At 41.8% G+C, this 19374-nt stretch overlaps 1 protein-coding gene across 3 annotated transcripts in view; it reads left to right on the top strand.

Annotated features, from left to right (window-relative positions):
* ftcdnl1 (formiminotransferase cyclodeaminase N-terminal like 1) overlaps positions 1-19374 on the top strand; it is a 27176-nt gene extending 7802 nt beyond the window's left edge. The window contains exons 2-6 of one of the 3 annotated variants that reach the window (XM_041201689.1): positions 1791-1913; positions 2002-2097; positions 7761-7916; positions 12427-12618; positions 17517-19374. In XM_041201689.1, the coding sequence (XP_041057623.1) occupies positions 1799-1913; positions 2002-2097; positions 7761-7916; positions 12427-12618; positions 17517-17956 (999 nt within the window). In that variant the 5' untranslated portion in view covers positions 1791-1798 and the 3' untranslated portion in view covers positions 17957-19374. Of the gene's footprint in view, positions 1-1790; positions 1914-2001; positions 2098-7742; positions 7917-12426; positions 12619-17516 lie in introns of all 3 variants that reach the window. The other 2 variants (XM_041201688.1, XM_041201691.1) reach the window with 2 other exon arrangements.

Here is a 19374-nt window from a genome sequence, read left to right as displayed (position 1 = left end):
AAGAAGATCATTGAAGCACTTATGGCACTGAACCCAGGCCCTCCTCACAATGCTGAGGCTATTCGTGGCATAGGCACCATCAACCATGCCTCCATCATTTGGCTAGGAGGCTTCTTCAGCCACTCTGAGGTAAAGAATATTTCTCTGTATGGCCATGGCCTCCTAAAGCACTTCTAGGGAAGCATCAGTAAAATGGCGACAGCCCTGGCATGGATGTGTTGTTGCCTGATGTTCTGCTCTCTCCTCCATCTGTGGTGAAATGACCAATACCATGATGATTGCTGTTTGCCTTTTGAATTGGCTTGCTCTTTGTAAATCTTGCCTTCTCCCTGCACCAGCCGCCACTAATTGGACATTGATCTCGACCTGAGGTCAACTTGTGCCGTTTTCTTCCAAAATCACGCCACATGTCTATTTTTGACATGGTATGGGGTCGGGGCCCTGATGTTCTACCAGCATCGGGTCCTGATCCCAGAACAAAAATCCAGCCCAGGGTATCGATGAGACACAAACTTTGAAGCTTGAAGTGGCACCAGCACTGAATGAGTTTTCCCACCTGCCATGAGAACGCAGCAGCAGTGCTCAAGTATCAAGCTCTGACCTCCATGTAACACGGAGATAAACATGAAAAACCAGCAGTTCTTTCTCTTTACAAGTTCTGCTGCTATATCAGTGTTCAGCCTCCACACTCCAGGACTTGCACTGTCCACGAGCAATAGCATGGGAGATGGACGCTCATAACACCTGCTTGAGTTTAAGTTGCATTTCAACTCTTAGTTGCAAATGAACACGGCAGCATTCTCTTTGCATTATTATTACATTCAACTATTTATTAACTTACTTGAAAGCAAGAAAACATAATAAAGAGCCTGTTTGATGACTTTCTGAACTGTTAAAGTACCAGTTTTCCTTTTACAAAGGTTGCACTTAAGCCTCTGCTAATCAAGGTGAAACCTTTGAGTGCTCATAAAATGTAACAACCCTGTATGTTAAGGATGAAATCTAATCATTTCATTTATAGCCTTGACATTTATTGTCTTAAAGAGTCATTGTTACTTTTTGTGTGTTTGTAAACAGAGTAGCGCAGTCATTAAATATTATTTCTGTTAAAATACAGTGGAACTGTCTTTTACATAATCTTCTGCATAATCACAAAAGCTTTAAAGCATGAAGACTTCACATTTTCTTCTATAATATAGGGTTGGTGTTGCTTACTAGCACAGGTAGTTGTAATATTGACAGGTTCATCTGCTACAAATAGCAATGACTTTATATCCTTCTTTTCTGATGAAAAGTCTTTGACCTGATTGTTTCCCTTTCCACGGATGTTGCCTGATTTGCTGAGTGTTCCCAGCATTCTATTTTAATTTTATATCCCCACTGTTCGTTAATGTCAGCTTTCTTACAGTAAGGCTGCTTACATTGCTTACTTTATGAATGTCTATAGCCTTGTATATCCTAAATGCTGTTTAAAACAAACTTGACAGTAGGCTATGCAGGTGCATTTGTGCTATTCTCTACTCGATGAATGTCCAGTGTCAGTTGATCTGTGGAGGAGAGTGCAGAGTGAAGTCAAGGCAGTTTCCCACAATCAGAGGACACTGCTGAGCAATTTCTCAAATTCCATGTGTGCATCTCTATTATATAGCATCATTTGAAGGGGGCTGATGTTAGGTCTCTCCCTCTTGATCGGGTAACTATAAAGGGGAAATTAATTAACAATGGATTAAAACAATGAGACTGAAACAGAATACATATTTATATTCTGCTGTTTTTGGCTTTCTGTTCAGGCCAAAACATGGTATCTCCAAGATTGGGTCTCCGTTTGGCTGTCTGTTTGCTGAACATTTCTGAAGCTAGGAAGCAAGACATTGTGGAAAGGATTGCTAAAGCTGCACTCTGTGATAAGCCAGGTACATTTTAATTTTTTTATTGCTACAGTTATGAGCAAAATATAACTACTTGAAATGTTTGTAAGACATTTTTGTGCCTTGATTGCAGGCCAGAAGAAAACGCAAACAACTGTGCTGAATATATTTTCAGATTATGACTATAACAGATCTGTCTTAACTCTTGCTGGTCCCATTGAGACCTTAGGTAAGATTTCACTACAAACATGTTTGCTCTTAAAAGTTCCATTTTTATCAACTCCAGTAGCAATTAAATAATTTCCTACTTAACAGAAAATGTTCGACTCCTCCATACCAAGGACCAAGTACAAATTGCAGGCTTGATTGACATTTGGGTTCTGTTCTTCAATGGGTTTGGTATTTACAAGATAGGCCACCAAGTGGAAAGTTATTTTGTTGTGAGATTCTTAGTCATGCTGGTGGATGAAAGGAAGAAAATTTGGGAGTACCAGCTGCCTTGAAGAAGCATGACTCTGGCAAGCTGATTCCAAAGCTCATTAGTATTCCCGCATAGTCAACTCCCTATCCTTGTGGGGCCATTTCAGAGGAGTGCTAAGGGGAGGTAAGGGAGGAAGGAAGGAAAACTCACTGACAAACTAATCTCAGGCACCATTTACTATTAGGATTACCCCATTTAGCTAATTCCAGAAGTGGTTAGTGCATGAAGTGGAATAGGATAGGATTATGGCTGCAATCACTGCTTCACTCATAATGATAATTCATTAAAAAACTTTGATTATGTTAATAAAGAACACATCCATAACATAAAACAGAAATAAGTGAAGGAAAATGACTTCTGTCTTAAATCCAGGCTTATGTGCCATTCACATCAAACTGTGACAGTTTTCAAACATGCCACTCATTTTCTGGATTCTCTAGTTGAGAACTATTTTTCTTAATTCAATCTTGAGATGTGGGCATCACTGGCAGGCTCAGTATTTATTGCTCATCCCTAATTGCCCTTGAGAAAGTGATGGTGAGCCATCTTCTTAAATCACTTCAGTCCATGTGGTGTAATAGGACCAAAATGCTGTTAGGGACGGAGTTCCAAGATTTTGACCCAATGAAAGTGAAGAAATGGTGATATATTTCCAAGTCAAGATGGTGTGCTGCTAGGAGGGGAACTGTAGGTAATGGTGTTCCCATGTGCCAGCTGATCTTGTCCTTCTACGTGGTAAAAGTCAGAAGTTTGGAAGGCGTTCTTGAAGAAGGCTTGGTGAGTTGCTTCAGTGCACCTTGTAGATGGTGCACACTGCAGCAACAGTGCACCAGTTGTGGAGGGAGTGAATATTTAAGGGGTGCTTTGTCCTGTATGCTGTTGAGCTTCTTGAGTGTTGTCAAAGCTGTACTCATCTAGGCAAGTGGAGAGTATTTCATGACATTCTTGACTTGTGCCTTGTAGATGGTAAAAAGCTTTGGGGAATCAGGGAGAGATTCATTCACAGCAGAATTTGCAGCTCCTGACCTGCTTTTGTAGCCACAGTATTTATAGAGTGTTAAAGACAGGATAGAGAGAAACTGAACTTCTTTATCCTCTTCCTGCCTGTCCATAAGCAGATATGTTTTTGAATTATTATTTTTAAATAGGCTGTGGCATGTTTCCCCAAACCCTCAGGTTGTGTGATCCAATTTACTAATAATTCGTGCTATGATTAACTCAAAAGGATAGTTTATTCCCATTCAAACCTGGGGTGGGGCAGGGGGTGGGGTGGGGTGATGGTGGAGTGTTCACAACCTTACATAAACACACACACATAAACATATATACAGTATAGGGAGATAGGAAAGAGGAAGATTTACAACAATGGACAACAACAGTGAAAGAACCACAGAAATCCTTATTTTTTAAACTGTGACCCCTAGTTCTATAATCTCCCAGAAGAGCAAACATCCCCCCTACATCCACTCTGTCAAGACCTCTCAGGATCTTAAAGGTTTCAATCAAATCGCCTCTTGCTCTCCTAAACTCCAGTGGATACAAGCCTAATCTGTTCAACTATTCCTCATAAGACAACTCGTTCATTCCAGGTATTAGCCTAGTAAACCTTCTCTGAACTGCTTCTAATGCATTTACATATTTCTTTAAATAAGAAGGCCAGTACTGTACATAATACTCCAGATGTGGTGTCACCAGTGCTCTGCATAACTGAAGCATAAACTCCCTACTTTTGTAATCAATTCCCCTCACAATAAACAATAATATTCTATTAGCTTTCCTAATTCCCAGTTACTTGCTGCACACTAACCTTTTGTGATTCATGCACTACGTCACCTAGACCCTTCTGCATCTCTGAGCTCTGCAACATCTCACCATTTAGATAATATGCTTATTTTTCATTCTTTCTTCCAAAATAAACAATATTGCATTTCCCCACATTATACAGCATTTGCCAGATCTTTGCCCACTCACCTAAACTATCTATGTCACTTTGTAGCCTCCTTATGTCCTCTCCACAACTTAATTTCCAACCTATCTTTGTGTCATCAGCAAGTGTAGCAACCATACCTTCGGTCCCTTCATCCAAGTCATTTATATATATTGTAAAAATTTAAGGCCCCAGCACTAATGCTTTTGGCTAACCACTCATTACATTCCACCAACCAGAAAAAGATCCATTTATGGCTACCGTGTTTCCTGTTACCTAGCCAATCTTTTATCCATGCCAATATGTTACCGCCTACACTATGGCCTGAATTTCACATTTGGTGTGTGCGCGCGAATTCGGCGGGCCTAGAAGCAGATTGCGTTGGTTGCTTATTTAAGATAGAGATGAGGAGAATTTTTTTTCTCTCAGATGGCTGTGAGTCTTTGCAACTCTCTTCCTCAAAAGGCAGTGGAAGCAGAGTCTTTGAATATTTTTGAGGCAGAACTAGATAGATTCTTGATAAACAAGGAGGTGAAAGGTTATCGGGGTAGACAGGAATGTAGAGTGGAGGTTGCAATCTGATCAGCCATGATCTTATTGAATGGTGGAGCAGGTTTGAAGGGCCAAGTGGCCTACTCATGGTCCTAGTTCATATGTTCATATGTTAAATTAATATTAGTTCACGTGATTTCCAAAGTCTGAGAAGTCAGAGTCCAGACTGTGTTTCCTTTGTCGTGGGGTTCAGTCCAGATGAGTTCCTGGTTGGAGACAGCAACATGAAAAATCCTTGAAACAAATGACACTGCAGTGCAGTGGACTTTCTGTGCCTAGACTGCTTGGCAGGCATTGATCAGAGACTTTTAAGATACAGCTGGCTCAAGGAGTTGAGAGATGATGGTTGGCTGCTTGGTTAGCCGAGCTGCTGGAGTTCTTTCCAGTTGATGTGAAAACAGCAGACTGAGGATTTCTCAGTTCTCAAAGAATATAGAGATTTTACAATGGTCACTTGAGTCATGTGATCTTTTTTCTTCACAATGGTGTTATGACACAGCAGATGGTAAATGCCGTGCTGTTCAAATACCAGAGGGAAACTTGAAACAACTGCCACAACTAATTTTCAATTTGTATAAATTTCTAGATGCATGCCTTGAATTCAGTAGTAAGAAAACCACCAAGTCTTGTAGGCTTTTATAAAACTATATTAAACATTTATTAATAATAGAAATTATTTTAAATACATACATAGATCTACAAATTATGACTATGATAACTTCTAAATCCCCTACTCAATCTAATCCCCAGTTACACCTTTGTTAAGGCGGCAGTAGAACACATGGGTTTTAAGAGATCCAGGCAAAGAAACATTATATAAAAACAAAAAACTGTGGATGCTGGAAATCCAAAACAAAAACAGAATTAACTGGAAAAACTCAGCAGGTCTGGCAGCATTGGCAGAGAAGAAAAGTGTTGACGTTCCGAGTCCTCATGACCCTTCATATTATACCCTGAAAAAGTCGACTTCTAAGTGGGTTTTCTTAACTTCAGTCCTTGAAGACAGCAGCTTGAGGCATAGATGTTGAAGGCTTTTCACACATTTGTAAGAACTTAAAAATGCCTTCCCTTACAAGCAGTCTTCTTTCCTTTATACATATCCTACTCTTTGAATGCAAATACCCATTGTTTCATTACGTCTTTGGACTTCATCTCCCTGATAATAAAACACTCTCATAGCACAAAGTTTTACCAGTAACCTTTGGGAAAAATAAACACACTTGTTTCTAAACTTCACCTAGTTAGGTGATCCGTTTCACCCCTCTTTTGAAAGCAATCCAGTCTGGTTTATTCAAAAATGCAAATGTTCCCTTGACACATATATTTCTAAACTTCCCCCATGTTTATTTAATTAACATTTCAAACCTAACCTCTCTTTTTAGATTAACCCAGACTAGCTGCCTCTAACTCAATTAAATCTCTCTCTCTCTCTCTCTCTCACACACACACACACACACACACACACACACACACATACAGACACATACAGACACATCCCACTATTACTCTATTTTACAATAAATTTCAATAACATTATGAAAATTATTATATCTTCTTGACAATGATGTTAAAAGGGACATTTACCTATTGTCTGGAACTGGCTTTTTGGTTTCAGGACTGATAATGTTCCAGCCATTAGCTTTTGAAAGAGTTACCAACCATATTGAGGCTCTTGTGTCGGGAACCATTGTATAGGCAGGCCCTCTGAGTCCACAAGAAGGGTAAGCTTATCAAGATGTAAATGACGCCCATTGTTCCCTCAATGGTCCTCTTTGAAATAGACCTGAACAGTCCTAGGTGTAAGATGGATCTGTTAATAACTCTGCAGGCACAGTGAGTTTTGATCTGTAAGTCCCCTAGTTTCATGATTATAATGTGCTAACAATTCGGTGTGTGATTCCATGACAATGAGAGGAGGATTCTTTTGTTCTTGTAACTCCTGTTGGTAGCTTCCAAAACAAAGGGCGAATCCTGTGGTCATGTGACTTGTAGCAGCCATTTTTTGGCAAAGCGGAAAGTCCATTTTAAAAATAGCAAAAAACAATAAAGTTTTGATATATATAGTTTTGGAATTCTTTTCATATCTAATTGACGTAACAGTAGCTAGTCCAGTTGGGTTTCTGTTCAACAGGGACCCACAGGATGTTGATGGTGGAGGACTTGATGATGATGATGCCATTGAATGACAAAGGGAGGTGGTTAGATACTCTCTTTTGGCGATGGTCATTGCCTCACCGTTGTGGGGTACAAATATTACTTAAGACTGTTAGGAACAGATTGATTAGTTAGCAACTTGCTGAGGAAAAGGTATCTGAGGTAAGCTAAGGCAACAGGAAGAACATAACATCAAATCAGTAAGGTATAAAAACACAACAGGACAGAATTGATAATTGCCTCATGTTCCTGCAATTTAATTAACAAATCATTGATAATGGAGAAATAAAGGCAGTCTGCTATTTTTCATTATAAGAGTAATTTCACTCGAGATAGAGAAAATTAGATTTCTTAGTTACAGACATGATCTTTTGTTCAATCATTTCCGCAGCCTAGGTCTCCCAATGTGTGAGAGCTAATGGACTTACATCAGCAGAATATGGCCCGCCTGATTGTTTTGTCAAGTACTAGTTAATACAGCAATATCAAGAAGCCTTAACTGACAAGTAACCAGCAAAGGGAGGGAGGGGGCACACAAAAGTAGGAGAAGTGGGAGTGCAATTGTGAAAATCTTTCTGGTGTTTTCACACTGATTCCATACTTTAATGGAAAGGCACTTATAGAACAAAGCAACAATACATTTTATACAATACAACACAATGCATTAGATATTTCTGTGCTGAGTAAGTCTTTGTTAATATTTAACACACTAAGCTCAATCATTACACTTTTTTTTAGTGTTATTTAACAGCAGGTCAAGTCAATTTTCTGTTTTCAGGTAATTCCATTGTGACAGCATGCACTGAAGCATTTGATTTGATTGACATGGGGCACCATGATGGCATTCATCCTTGCCTTGGGAGTGTGGATCTTGTCCCAATTTACCCTCTCTCAGAGTCCGTTAGCCTGGAAGAATGTGGCAAAGTGGCTCGTGGTAGGTTAACTGCAATATTCATTTCATTCTAGTCACGCCTGAACAACAACAACTTGTATTTATATAACCTTTAACATAACAAAATTCCCAAGGCAGCTCACAGTAGCATCAGAAAGCAAAATTTGACCCTGAGCTACGTAAGGAGATGTTAGAGAAAATGACCAAAAGACATAGGTTTTCCGGAGCATCTTAAAGGAGGAAAGAAAGGCAGAGAGTTTCAGGGAAGGAATTCTGGAGCTTAGGATCTTGGCAGCTGAAAGCATGGCCACCAGTGGTAGAGCACTTAAAATAAGAGATGCCCAAGAGGCCAGAATTAAGTGAGCCCAGATATCTGGGAGGGTTGTGGAACTGGAGGAGATTACTGAGATAGGGAGGGACAAGGAGGGATTCAGAAACAAAGATGAGAATTTTAAAATTGAGACATTGCTTAACTGGAAGCCAGTGTAGGCCAGCGAACATTGAGTGAACAAGATTTGACGTGAGTCAGCACACGGGCAGCACGAGTTTTCAATGGCTTCAGGTGTACAAAGATTTGGATGTGGGAGCCAGCCAGGAGTGTATTTGAATAGTTAATCTAGAGGTATTAAAAGTATGGGTGAGGTCTTCAGCAGCATACGAACAGAAGTTTGGATGGAGTCAAGCAAAGTTACAGATGTGAAAATAGGTGATTTTAGTAATGGCTATGGGGAAAAGCAGGGGATTGAATTAATTGGATAGCTTTAACAAAGGTCTGACACAGGCAAGACAGCCAAATGCCTCCTACTGTGCTTTATCAGACTTACTGAGTGCTCAAGCTCCTATCTCATATCCAAACTGATGTTTAATACCAAGGGCAAAATTTTAAGTTCCCCTGCCGGTGGGTTTGCAGGTGGGGGTTCCGTAAAATTCCCGGTTAGCTTTCCCACCGGGGTCCTGCCTGCCCCAACTTCTCTGCAGTTTTACTGTGGGATGGGTAAGCCCTAACTAGGCCTGCCCACCCATGCCCCAAATTGAAGCCCATAAGTGATTAATGAATGACCACTTAAGGCAGGCTTGTCCAACGTTTTTACATGGCGCGGGGGGGGGGGTGGGGGGGTACATTTCAATTTTTCTCACATTTGGGGGGCTGATGAGAAAATTTCAGATAGGTAGGGTTTGGCACAACATTAAACATGAATTTCAAAATAAAGCTGATGTATGAAAAGAAACAACTTGCTGAGCTAAAAACGTCACAACAATAAATTGATAATTTTTAAAAAAGTAATTATTAAAGCCGGCCATTAGAGTGTGAAAGGGTGAGTGTGTGTGTGCCCAGCTCACCTCCAGTCTCAGGGTGCTCACTCACTTACCCTCACCCACTATGAGAGTGTGTAGGTGAAAATACCTGTTGGTGTGTGGGAGCAAGGGTGAATGAGAACCCTAAGACTAGGAGTGAGCCACACCCACATTCTTCCCTTCCCCTCACCCCCTCTCTCTTTTTCACACACACACACTCACCCCTCTCTCTTTCTCTCTCACACACACTTATACAAGCTCACCTCTCTCTCTCTGTCTCACATACACTCATCTCTCTCACATACACACACACGCACTCACCCCTCTCTCTCTCTCACACACACGCAACACACATACCGACCCCCCCCTTCTCTCTTGCACTCTCACACACAAAAACTCACCTCTCTCTCTCACACACAATCACCTCTCCCTCTCCCTCTCAAACACACACACACACACACGCATACCCCCTCTCTTTCTCACAAACGTTCACCACTTTCTGTTTTGCACACACACTCACCCCTCACACACACACTCGCCCATCACATACACACGTGCCGAAGCAACGGGAGCTGGGAAAAGCAGCTGGAGCCATGGGAAAGCGTGGTGGGCGGAGACCCATGCACCCCAGAATGCTTCTCTCTCTCTATATACTTGCAGTTGCCAGTGTTTGCTGCTCCTCCATTCACAGCCTGTTTCTCTCCTATGTTTGCTGCTGATTGGCTTACTAGCAGCAAATGCAGGAGAGAAACAGGCTGTGATTGGAGAATCTATCCCATGAAGAAATCTTCAACCTCACTGACCCGTCTCACCGGCATTTGAACAACTGCTCCAGGGACCACATAGAGGAGCTTTGCAGGCCGCAGGTTGGACAAGCCTGACTTAAAGGCTGTTTCCCACCCAGGTTCAATTTTCAGGCTGGCAGGAGGAGTTGAGGGTGGGAAGATGCCTGGAAAGTGACTACTCAGGCCTCAGACAGGAAGGAGGGGGCGGGGATCCCATCAACAGCCTTCGCTCAACATTGGCCACCTGCCCACAAGGTCCTGCCCCTGGCCTCTCCACAACACATCATTTAAATTTAATATAAAAACAATAGGTTCTGGAAAAACTCATCAGGTCTGGCAGCATCTCTGGAAAGAGAAACAGAGGTAACATTTCAAGTTCAATATGACTCTTCTTTAGAACTGAGGAACAGTCATATTGGACTCAAAACATTAACTCTGTTTCTCTCTGCACAGATGCTGCCAGACCTGCTGAGTTTTTCCAGCACTTTTTGTTTTTATTTCCGATCTCCAGCATTAGTTGCCTACTAAGTAACGTTTAGTCGAGGTTGCTTTTAGTTTGTCTGTTACAGTAAAAGTTTTATCATTTAAAACCTTGGGTAATTCCTTTAAGTTGGTCACCAGAAATTCAAATATCTTTTTAAAAGTTATCAGTCTCAACAGGGATGGTAACAATAATGTCTTTCTTGGTGAGTATTTTTTTCTCAATATTTGGCTTTTATTTTAGTGTATAAATTTCATAACTGAGTAAAGAATGGTGTATGTGTGATAGGCACTGCTGGAAGGGGCAATCAAGACAGATTGCATCAGTAAATTAAAGAGGGAGCAGACTGGATATTTGGCAAGGGTAGATTTTCAGGGATGTGTGTGTGTGTGAGAGAGAGTGATATATAGCATTTTATAAACTTTGGGATTGGTCCAAAGGATAGTCATTTTTTGCCAAGTGTTATATGTTCCTGAGCTCTGTTGTTCGCCTCCTGGTGGCTAAACATGGAACAGTATTGAGGATGACAGTTGTAGTAGAGCACAACATTTGGCTGGTGTTTTTTTTCTTCCCTGATTAGTAGGAAGGAATAATTGATTCTAGAGGCAGTGAAGCCACATTGCCTGTTGCTATTCCTCCCTGCCACCTGCTAAGTTTTTCAACCTAATAGCCTGACTGAAGTGGAACTCACTAAGGAAGACATTATTGTTACCATTCCTGTAGAGACTGATAACTTTTGAAAGGATATTTGGATTTCCAGTGACCAGCTCAAAGGAATTATACAAGATTTCAACTTTTAAGACTATTACTGTAACAGATAAAGGAAAAGCAACATTTACTAAACATTACCTAGTAGGCAACTAATACTTTAAACTACAGAAAAGATAACTCATATTAATGTCTTAACGTGACTGATAACCCCATGCCACATTTATGTGCGTACATTGCAGGGCACTTTTCGCAGAACTGCAATCTGTTCAGAAAACAGTCCAAAGTCACTCCTAGTTTCCAGCGGGTTCAATGCTCACCATTTCACCGAGTCATGACATCCAGCATCCGTTGAAAACTATTTTCCTCCGTTTTCCAAGAAATCCCTGACTGACCACCAGCAGCACGGCTCACCCCGTTGATTCCTCCCCCCAACCATGCCAGGACGAATTTTTCAAAATTCTTGCCGGTTCCCTCTCTTCAACTGGAGGACCTTTGCCATCAGCATCCCACATGGTAGCTAACACGGACAGCCATTTTCATGCTGCTTGCTTCTGCTGCTGTCTTTCTCTCTCTCTCCCTCCCTCTTTCCTGGGCTCCCCCCCCCCACTTTCTGTTGCTGATCAAAACCTCTGAGACAGAAAGTCTGCAAGAACAGGAATATCTGACTGCCTTTGTTTTCAGTTGGCACGTGCATTTCAATAAAATCTGACCTAGGCCCCTTGTCCCCATGGTAACCCAGCCTTGCAGGCTAGTTGTCGGGTAGAACTCATAATAGATCACATGACTCTCTTCATTACTCCATTTTACCTTAAATTAAAGACAGTGTAAAACATAACCATGTTATAAAACCTCATATTCGTAACATTATTGACAAATCTGTCTGGAAGAAATTACTGGTCTCAACAGTCCACAGGAGTTGATTAGCTTCAGTACAATAGCAAAATACTGTGGATGCTGGAAATCTGAAATAAAAACAAAAAATGCTAGAAATACTCAGCATGTCAGGCAGCATTTGTGGAAAGAGAAACCAAAGTTAAAATTTCATGTCGACCATTTGTGAATATTGATGAAGTTTTCTTTTTTTTAAAACAATTCTGGCTTCAAAATGCAGAAGTTTTTATAGCAAAATATTGCACTCTTAAGTTTCTTCAATGGCTGATTCATTGCTTCTATTTTTGAATCAGTTCAGGAATTGTTTCTTTTTAATTAAGCAAGTTACAGCTAAAGTTAGGTCCTGTAACCTGAGGCTTTCTCATCCCCTTTTATTACCTCTCTGTAGATATTGCAGAAAATCTATCCCATGATGTACCAGGTTGCAGTATGTTTTATTTTGGATACGCTGATCAACCTCTCAAACGAAATCTGGTCCAACGCAGAAAAGAGTTGAACTGGTATAAGCGGACCTGTTTGAATGTGAATGAAATAAGGCCAGATGTAGGAGCTGCAGTTTCTTCTAAATATGGTTTAACAGGTTGGTGTCCTGAAATAGAACCGGAAATTATATGGTGGAAATGAATTAATGACTATAAGGATTGCAGTCAGAAAACCTAGGCTCTCAAGTGCACCATCACTTTGTTCATCTCTACCAATTCACCTTTGTGTAATCATTCTTGTTACTTCTCGACCTACTCACCTTACCTCAACTAAACTGCATCATATCCATTTGCTTATCTTAACTGGTCTCAATTACCTCAACACAATTATTTCTACATATCAGGTATTCTCTTTAAATCTTCGTGGGCTATCTCACATTGCAATCTTTAACTACTCAAAATTGGGCCCATAGATTTATACAGATTAAATAAGATAAAATTCCATTTTTATCACGAGAATGAGGAATTGCCCCCAGTATTTTGGAAATCATGCTCTGTGATTATTTTATTTCCCCATGTAAACCAGAAGATCAATAGTGTTATTAGATCAATAGAGTTAATGTTTTGAGTCCAATATGACATTTTTTTTCAGAACTGCAAGTCTGAATGACCCAGAAGTCGTACACTGGAGGTACCCCAAAGATGCTCTGGGTGCCCTCCGGAAGTCCCCAAGCAAGGACTGCATGGCAATTGCTTGTTCGAGCTCCTGATGGGCAATTACCCAGTACTGGGAACCATCCAGTACTCCAATTTAAATGAGAGACTTCAGATAATTCCAACCCTTTCAGCAGAATAGTTCCCCAAGATAAATTAGAAGGATTAAAACCACTTCTAACTCCTGGGTAACTATGGTGCTGATCGCCCCATCCCCCCAACTCCTCAGTGGAACCACTGACTACTATCCCAACCCCCTGACTGCTCCCAACCTCCAACTATGTTCCAAACCCCCCACTCCCAAATACCTCCCCACCCACTGAATAAATTCCTGACAGCACCTCGCCCCCCCTCGCGACTAAACCCCACCCTCTAACAACTCTTCTGACCTCCTGCCTACCCCACCCACCCACCCCCCCACCCGCCCCACCACCACCACCACCACCAACCCTGACCATCCTACCCACTCATCTTACACATTTACCTTAACCCTGGGTTCTCAAAGTCCTCTCGACCCTCTGAGTACACACCATCAACCCCCACTTGACTACCCTCCCAATCCCCAACTACACCCTCATCCCCAGACCACCCTCCTAAACCCTCCCCCGACTATCCATCCCAACGCACCCCCCAACTAACTCTCAACCCTCCGATTACCTTTCCAACCCTCTGACTACCCTCCTAAACCACCGACTACACCCCTGACTGCCCACCTGACCCCTCGTCTATCCCCTCCACCCCCTAGCTGACTACCCAATCCGTTCTATTCTGCGACCCATCCTACCTGCCTGACTCATCCCAACGCCCGACCCATCCTATCCCTCCTGACCTATCCTACCCGCCACTCACCACCCCCCCCCAACCCATCTTAACCCTGTCCAAACCAACCTATTCCCCTCTGACCCATCCTAACATCCCGGTCCCATCCTATCCCTCTCCGACCCATCCTATCCCCCCATCCCATCCTATCCTCCCAGTTCCATCCTATCCCTTTCCAACCCATTCTATCCCTCTCTGACCCATCCTATCCCCCCGCCCATCCCATTCTATCCTCCCGCCCCGATCCTATTCCCCCCCCGCCCCCCCATCCCATCCTATCCTCCCTGTCCCATCCTATCATCCTCCAACCCATACTATCTTCCCTCCCCGACACATCCTACCGTCCTGACCCACCTATCCCCTTCTGACATGTCCTACCTCTCACCAATCCATCCTATCCCCTTCTGACCCATTTTAACTCCCCGACCCATCCTACCCCCTGCCTCTGACCCACCCTATCCCTCTCTGACCCATCCTATCCCCCTCTGACCCATCCTACCTCCCACCCCTCATCCTAACCCCCTTCCGCATCTTACCCCTCTCCCTCTTACCAAATCCTACCCACTTACCTGACACAATTTTCTTATCTCTAGCTTCTCAAAGTGCTGGGACTTTTAATCTTACCTGGTTTAGGCAGCTAGTGCTGTAGAAAGGGGGCCTGACTGCACTTCCCCTGACACTGCTGCCCTGCACCTGAGACCTTGGGAACTAGGTATGCTGCACATTCCTCACCAGGCCCAGGCCAGAAGGTCAGGCAAGAAATGTGGAGCTTCCAATTAAGGTAAGTAAAAAGGAGCTGGTCATTCCGACTGTCCACTTCCTTGGAAGTTCTGGCCCAGTGTCTGATTGTGCTGGATTTGACCCCAGTGACCTCTGAATAGGACTCCCATAGACCGAAGAAGAAAGTGTTTTATTATCTGTTTGGCACAAAGAAGTGTACATTATATATTTTGATGAATAAAATCACACAGATATTCAATCTCTTGAGAAACACAATGGGATATCCAGTTGTAGAGAACATCCAGTTTTCACTCTTTTCAATAAGTTGAAAGGTCCTTCTGTTGCAGCACCTCTGACACTTACTTGGGAGCTTACATATTCAAAGCACTCAAATATAAAAGCACTTGCAGTTTTACATTCAGCTTCTGACAGCATCTAAGCATGGAAAAGTCGAAGCTCTGTATGTCTTGCTGCATGGTAAATAGTTGCCAGTCAGTCTAGAAGCTATAAAAAATCCCTAAATCCAGCGTAATAAATGAGGAATTTGACGTATTTACAGTTAAACAACACATTTGGCCATGATGCTGGAATACCCCATCTCAAAGGATCAAAAGAAGAATTTAATTATCAGCACCCTTCGCCCATATTATCCCCCAAGATTTGCCTTCCTTATCCGAAACAAACAGAAAAAGCCCAGATTTGGACCATTGAATGAGACTATTTGCAAACTTGTGTCATATTTGACTCCGACCCCATAGCCATTCCTTCACCAAGACTCCTTACCTCCATCTTGATAACATTGCCCATTTCCATCCTTCACTCAGCACATTTGCTACTGGAAGCTTTACCTAAGCCTTTGTTACCTCCAGACTTGACTATTCCAAAGCTCTCCTGATTGACCGCCCATGTTCTATTCTATATAAGGTTAAAGTCATCCAAACACGCACCAAGTCCCATTCAGTCATCATTCCTGTGTTTGCTGACCTATATTGGCTCTTAGCCTGGTAACACTTTCCAGTTTCAAATTCTCCTTGCTTTCACATCCCACCATGGCCTCACCTTCCCTATCTGTTGTCACAACAGTGGATTACAGCTATCAACTACCTATGGGCATATTGAACCTTTTCGAAGGAAGACCTGTGTTTTTAAAAGAAATACAAGTAAAGACTGATCAAAAGATGGCTAATAATGTAAAGTGACCACTTGCTGGAAAATTAGAATGTGGATTATACTGACAGATCTGTCCTGAGATAACTTGGAATGCTGCACCTGAAGAGATGTCAAGGTCTAATTCACTTGAAAGAAGGGTATGGAAAATGCAAAACTTTAATCTCCTGTGATTGCGGAGACAATGGAGACTGATTCCCACATCTCAGCAGTCATCCAAAAATCCTTATCCTGTTATTTATATCTCAGACTGTGTAAAATGGTCTGAGATGAAAGAAAAACAGACTCTGGGTGCAAGACATGACTATTTTCTCTCTCGAAAATACACAAGAAAAATGGGTTAGAACGCTGGCTGCAGACTAGTGTTGTATGAGTGACATAAGTAAGAAGAAACACCAGTCAGTCACCCCTGCAAAGACAAACAGGCAATGCTCTCTCTCTTTTGCTGGGGGCAAATATATTCTAGCAAAGCCACAAGTAAAAAGAAACAAGACAGCCTCTTCAGTTATACTGCAGAGAGAGAACCAGGATTCCTCCCATTGGGACAAGCCAACAAGTGTCTCCAACAGACTGCGCATCTGCCAAAGTCAACTCTACTGAAATCACCCAACTTAATGGCCACAACATACCACAATCTACGCCTTACAGACGAACCAAGGACTGATTTGTGCATTGAATAACTTTTATTCGGACCCTTAACTTCTCACTTCTGATCTTAGTGTGTATGTGTATGTCACATCTTTATTATTTTTCCTTCGGTATAAGTAACTAATAAATTTACTCTTCCTTTGACTCAAGAAAACTGAGTTAAATTGGCTCCTTATAACGAGTAAATCCATTTGGACCGGGAAAGGGCATCCCAGGGAAAGAATTTTCAAACTAAGCTTGTTGCGACCAACCGAGGGGGTTGAATAAAGAGAGGAGCCAGTTCATCCCCCCTCACCCAGGATCATAACAACATTGAGACCCCGTCCCAGTCGTAGAAAGTTGGAGATCCCATCTGGGAATTTAACAAATTGGGGACCTCGTCCGGGACACGACCTCTTCTGGCCCTAAAACCCTCTGAGATTTCTCCACTTCACCAATTCTAGCCTTAAGCATCCTTGGTGTTAAGGCCAAGGCCCCAAAAGCCCCAAACTCTGGAATTCCCTTCCTAATCTCTCCGCCTCTCTCTACCTATCTTTTCTCCTTTAAGATGCTCCTTAAAACCTACCTCTTCAATCAATCTTTTATCCTAATTTGCCCTTATCCTCAGAGTCAAAATTTGATAAAGCTCCTGTAAAGCACTTTACGGTGTTTTACTTCGTCAAAGGTGTCAAATTAATGCAAGTTGTTGTTGGAAAACCAGGTTATGAAAATAGATTTTACACTCATTTTCACTTTTAGTTCCTGAAGGAGAGTGATTTTGACTACATTTTCACTACTTAACTTACATTTATCTAGGCTATCTGTAACATCACATTGTATAATACCCCTGTTGCTTTGACTTTAAAGAACCCATAAGCTTGCCATGCAAGTGATTTGGGGAAAGATAAAAATACTGGCTTTAAAAGCAGAAATAATTTTGAAATCAAATTGAATACAGTTTCTGAAAAGTGCCACCCATTTAAAATGTCATTTCCTTTCATTCTTTTAGGAATTGGTGCTAGCCCGTATGTTATGAACTGCAATGTGACTATAGATACACAGGACCTGAACATTGGTCAGCAGATTGCCAGTGCCATCCGAGGAGCGAACGCTGGTGGTCTTCAAGGCATTCAGGCAATGGCCTTTCCTCATGAGGGCACTGTGGAGATAGCCTGTAATGTGGAGAGCTTTCAAGACAAGTCTTTATCATCTCTGACAGAAGAAAGCAAGAAATATATTTCTTATTATATTCAGGGAGAAGAATACTTGTACTTTTCTCCAAGATCCATCGAGAGGCAGATTAAAAAATTGGCTGCCAGCCATGGAGTTGCAACGGTTGGTACGGCATTAGTTGGGTTCACTCCCGAACGATGTAAAAGCTTGGCAGAACAGGCTATACTGGAAGGGTGTGGGGAGTTCTGGAAGAAGCGCAAGACCATTACTATGTAAGAGGCATGCATGTGTGATTAATGCCATTAAGCAATCATGTTTAAACTAATCACGTCGCCTACATGTGGACAAATATCAATGTACTATGATGAATGTTTTGAGTCTCATTAACATATTCCAAAAGAAACTGACCTGTTTTCGATATGTGGCAAGTAATTCTTATATAAGTATGACAGTAGATTAGGCACATTATAGAAATGCTTCAAATAGGAACAAGTTCCTCTGAGATGGTAGACAGGCAACTGTTTTCCAAGATTCTGCCAATGTCACTGTTGACATGGCTCATGAGAATGTAAGAAAATGGTCCAGGGTGACTGGGTTATTCATTGATTTTCTTTTTGAGGCGTAATTCTTTTCTTTTACTGAAGGCATTGGGTCATGCTTAGTTACAGTTTGACAGGTGTTGGAAACTCCGTGGTCTCTCAAGCAAATGACAGTTCTGCATTTGTGAGCTCAGACAAAATGTGCTGGCAGATGATTTAACCATTAAAGGTTTTACAGATGAGACCAATCCTGCCCACGGGTGCTGTTTCTAACAGGAGGTACTAGGTAGTGATAGGACTGGAAACCGCTGATATTTGTTCCTCCTTTCTCCAGGAGTCATAAGGTCAAATAACTTGATTGGATCACCGGCCAGGCCGAGTTCAGCTGACTCAGCACAGACAGGATTTGAACCTGGGATTGTCTGGGTCATATTGTAGAACATGTTTGCTCATTGGGAGAATTTCTTTCCTGCCTTTTCAGGACGTGCCTATATCTGATGCCACAGGAAGAATTAGGAGCTCTGCTGTGAGACATGCTCCTGTTGCCAGCTCCAATGCGAGCACAAACTAACACTATATTACTCTGTATGCTGAATTACTATGGCAAGCCTAGAATTTTGAAGTACAGGGCATAGCCTTTCTATAATCCACTGCTGAAGTTTAAAGAATGAAAACTGAGCCATTTTTTAGAAAGAGGAGGAACAGTGTTATTCATCAAAATAGTTCACCTTGAATATTGCACAAGAAAAGTCACATAAAAGAGATCCACTTATTGTTACCAGACCGTAGGAACAAGTATGTCCACTACATATTGTTTAGTTCTAGTTTGAAGAATGTCATCAGAGGTTATTGCAGCAGAAAGTGGCTGAGCTGTGGTTTAAGAAGCCAGTATAACAGTTCTTTGTTCAGTTATTTTTTGTGCCTCTGTACCTGTCACAATCTCATTTGCACATCAGGCCAGCTAGAATTACCTGAGGCATATTTCTATTTCCTCTCACTTGCTTCTGGGACAAATATGCATATACAGATATTTCTGAACTGCCAATCATGGTTAGGATTCTAATTAATACTCTGAGTAAGAGCCTGTCTGATTATTTATGGGACTATGGACTACTGTATTAAGTACTGATATTAAAAGCCATAGTTATTGCAAAA

This window comes from Carcharodon carcharias, chromosome 12 (genome assembly GCF_017639515.1).
Source record: "Carcharodon carcharias isolate sCarCar2 chromosome 12, sCarCar2.pri, whole genome shotgun sequence".
Classification (NCBI taxonomy): domain Eukaryota; kingdom Metazoa; phylum Chordata; class Chondrichthyes; order Lamniformes; family Lamnidae; genus Carcharodon; species Carcharodon carcharias.
Note: the sequence above shows the minus strand (reverse complement) of the source record. Positions and strands in the feature narration are given on the sequence as shown.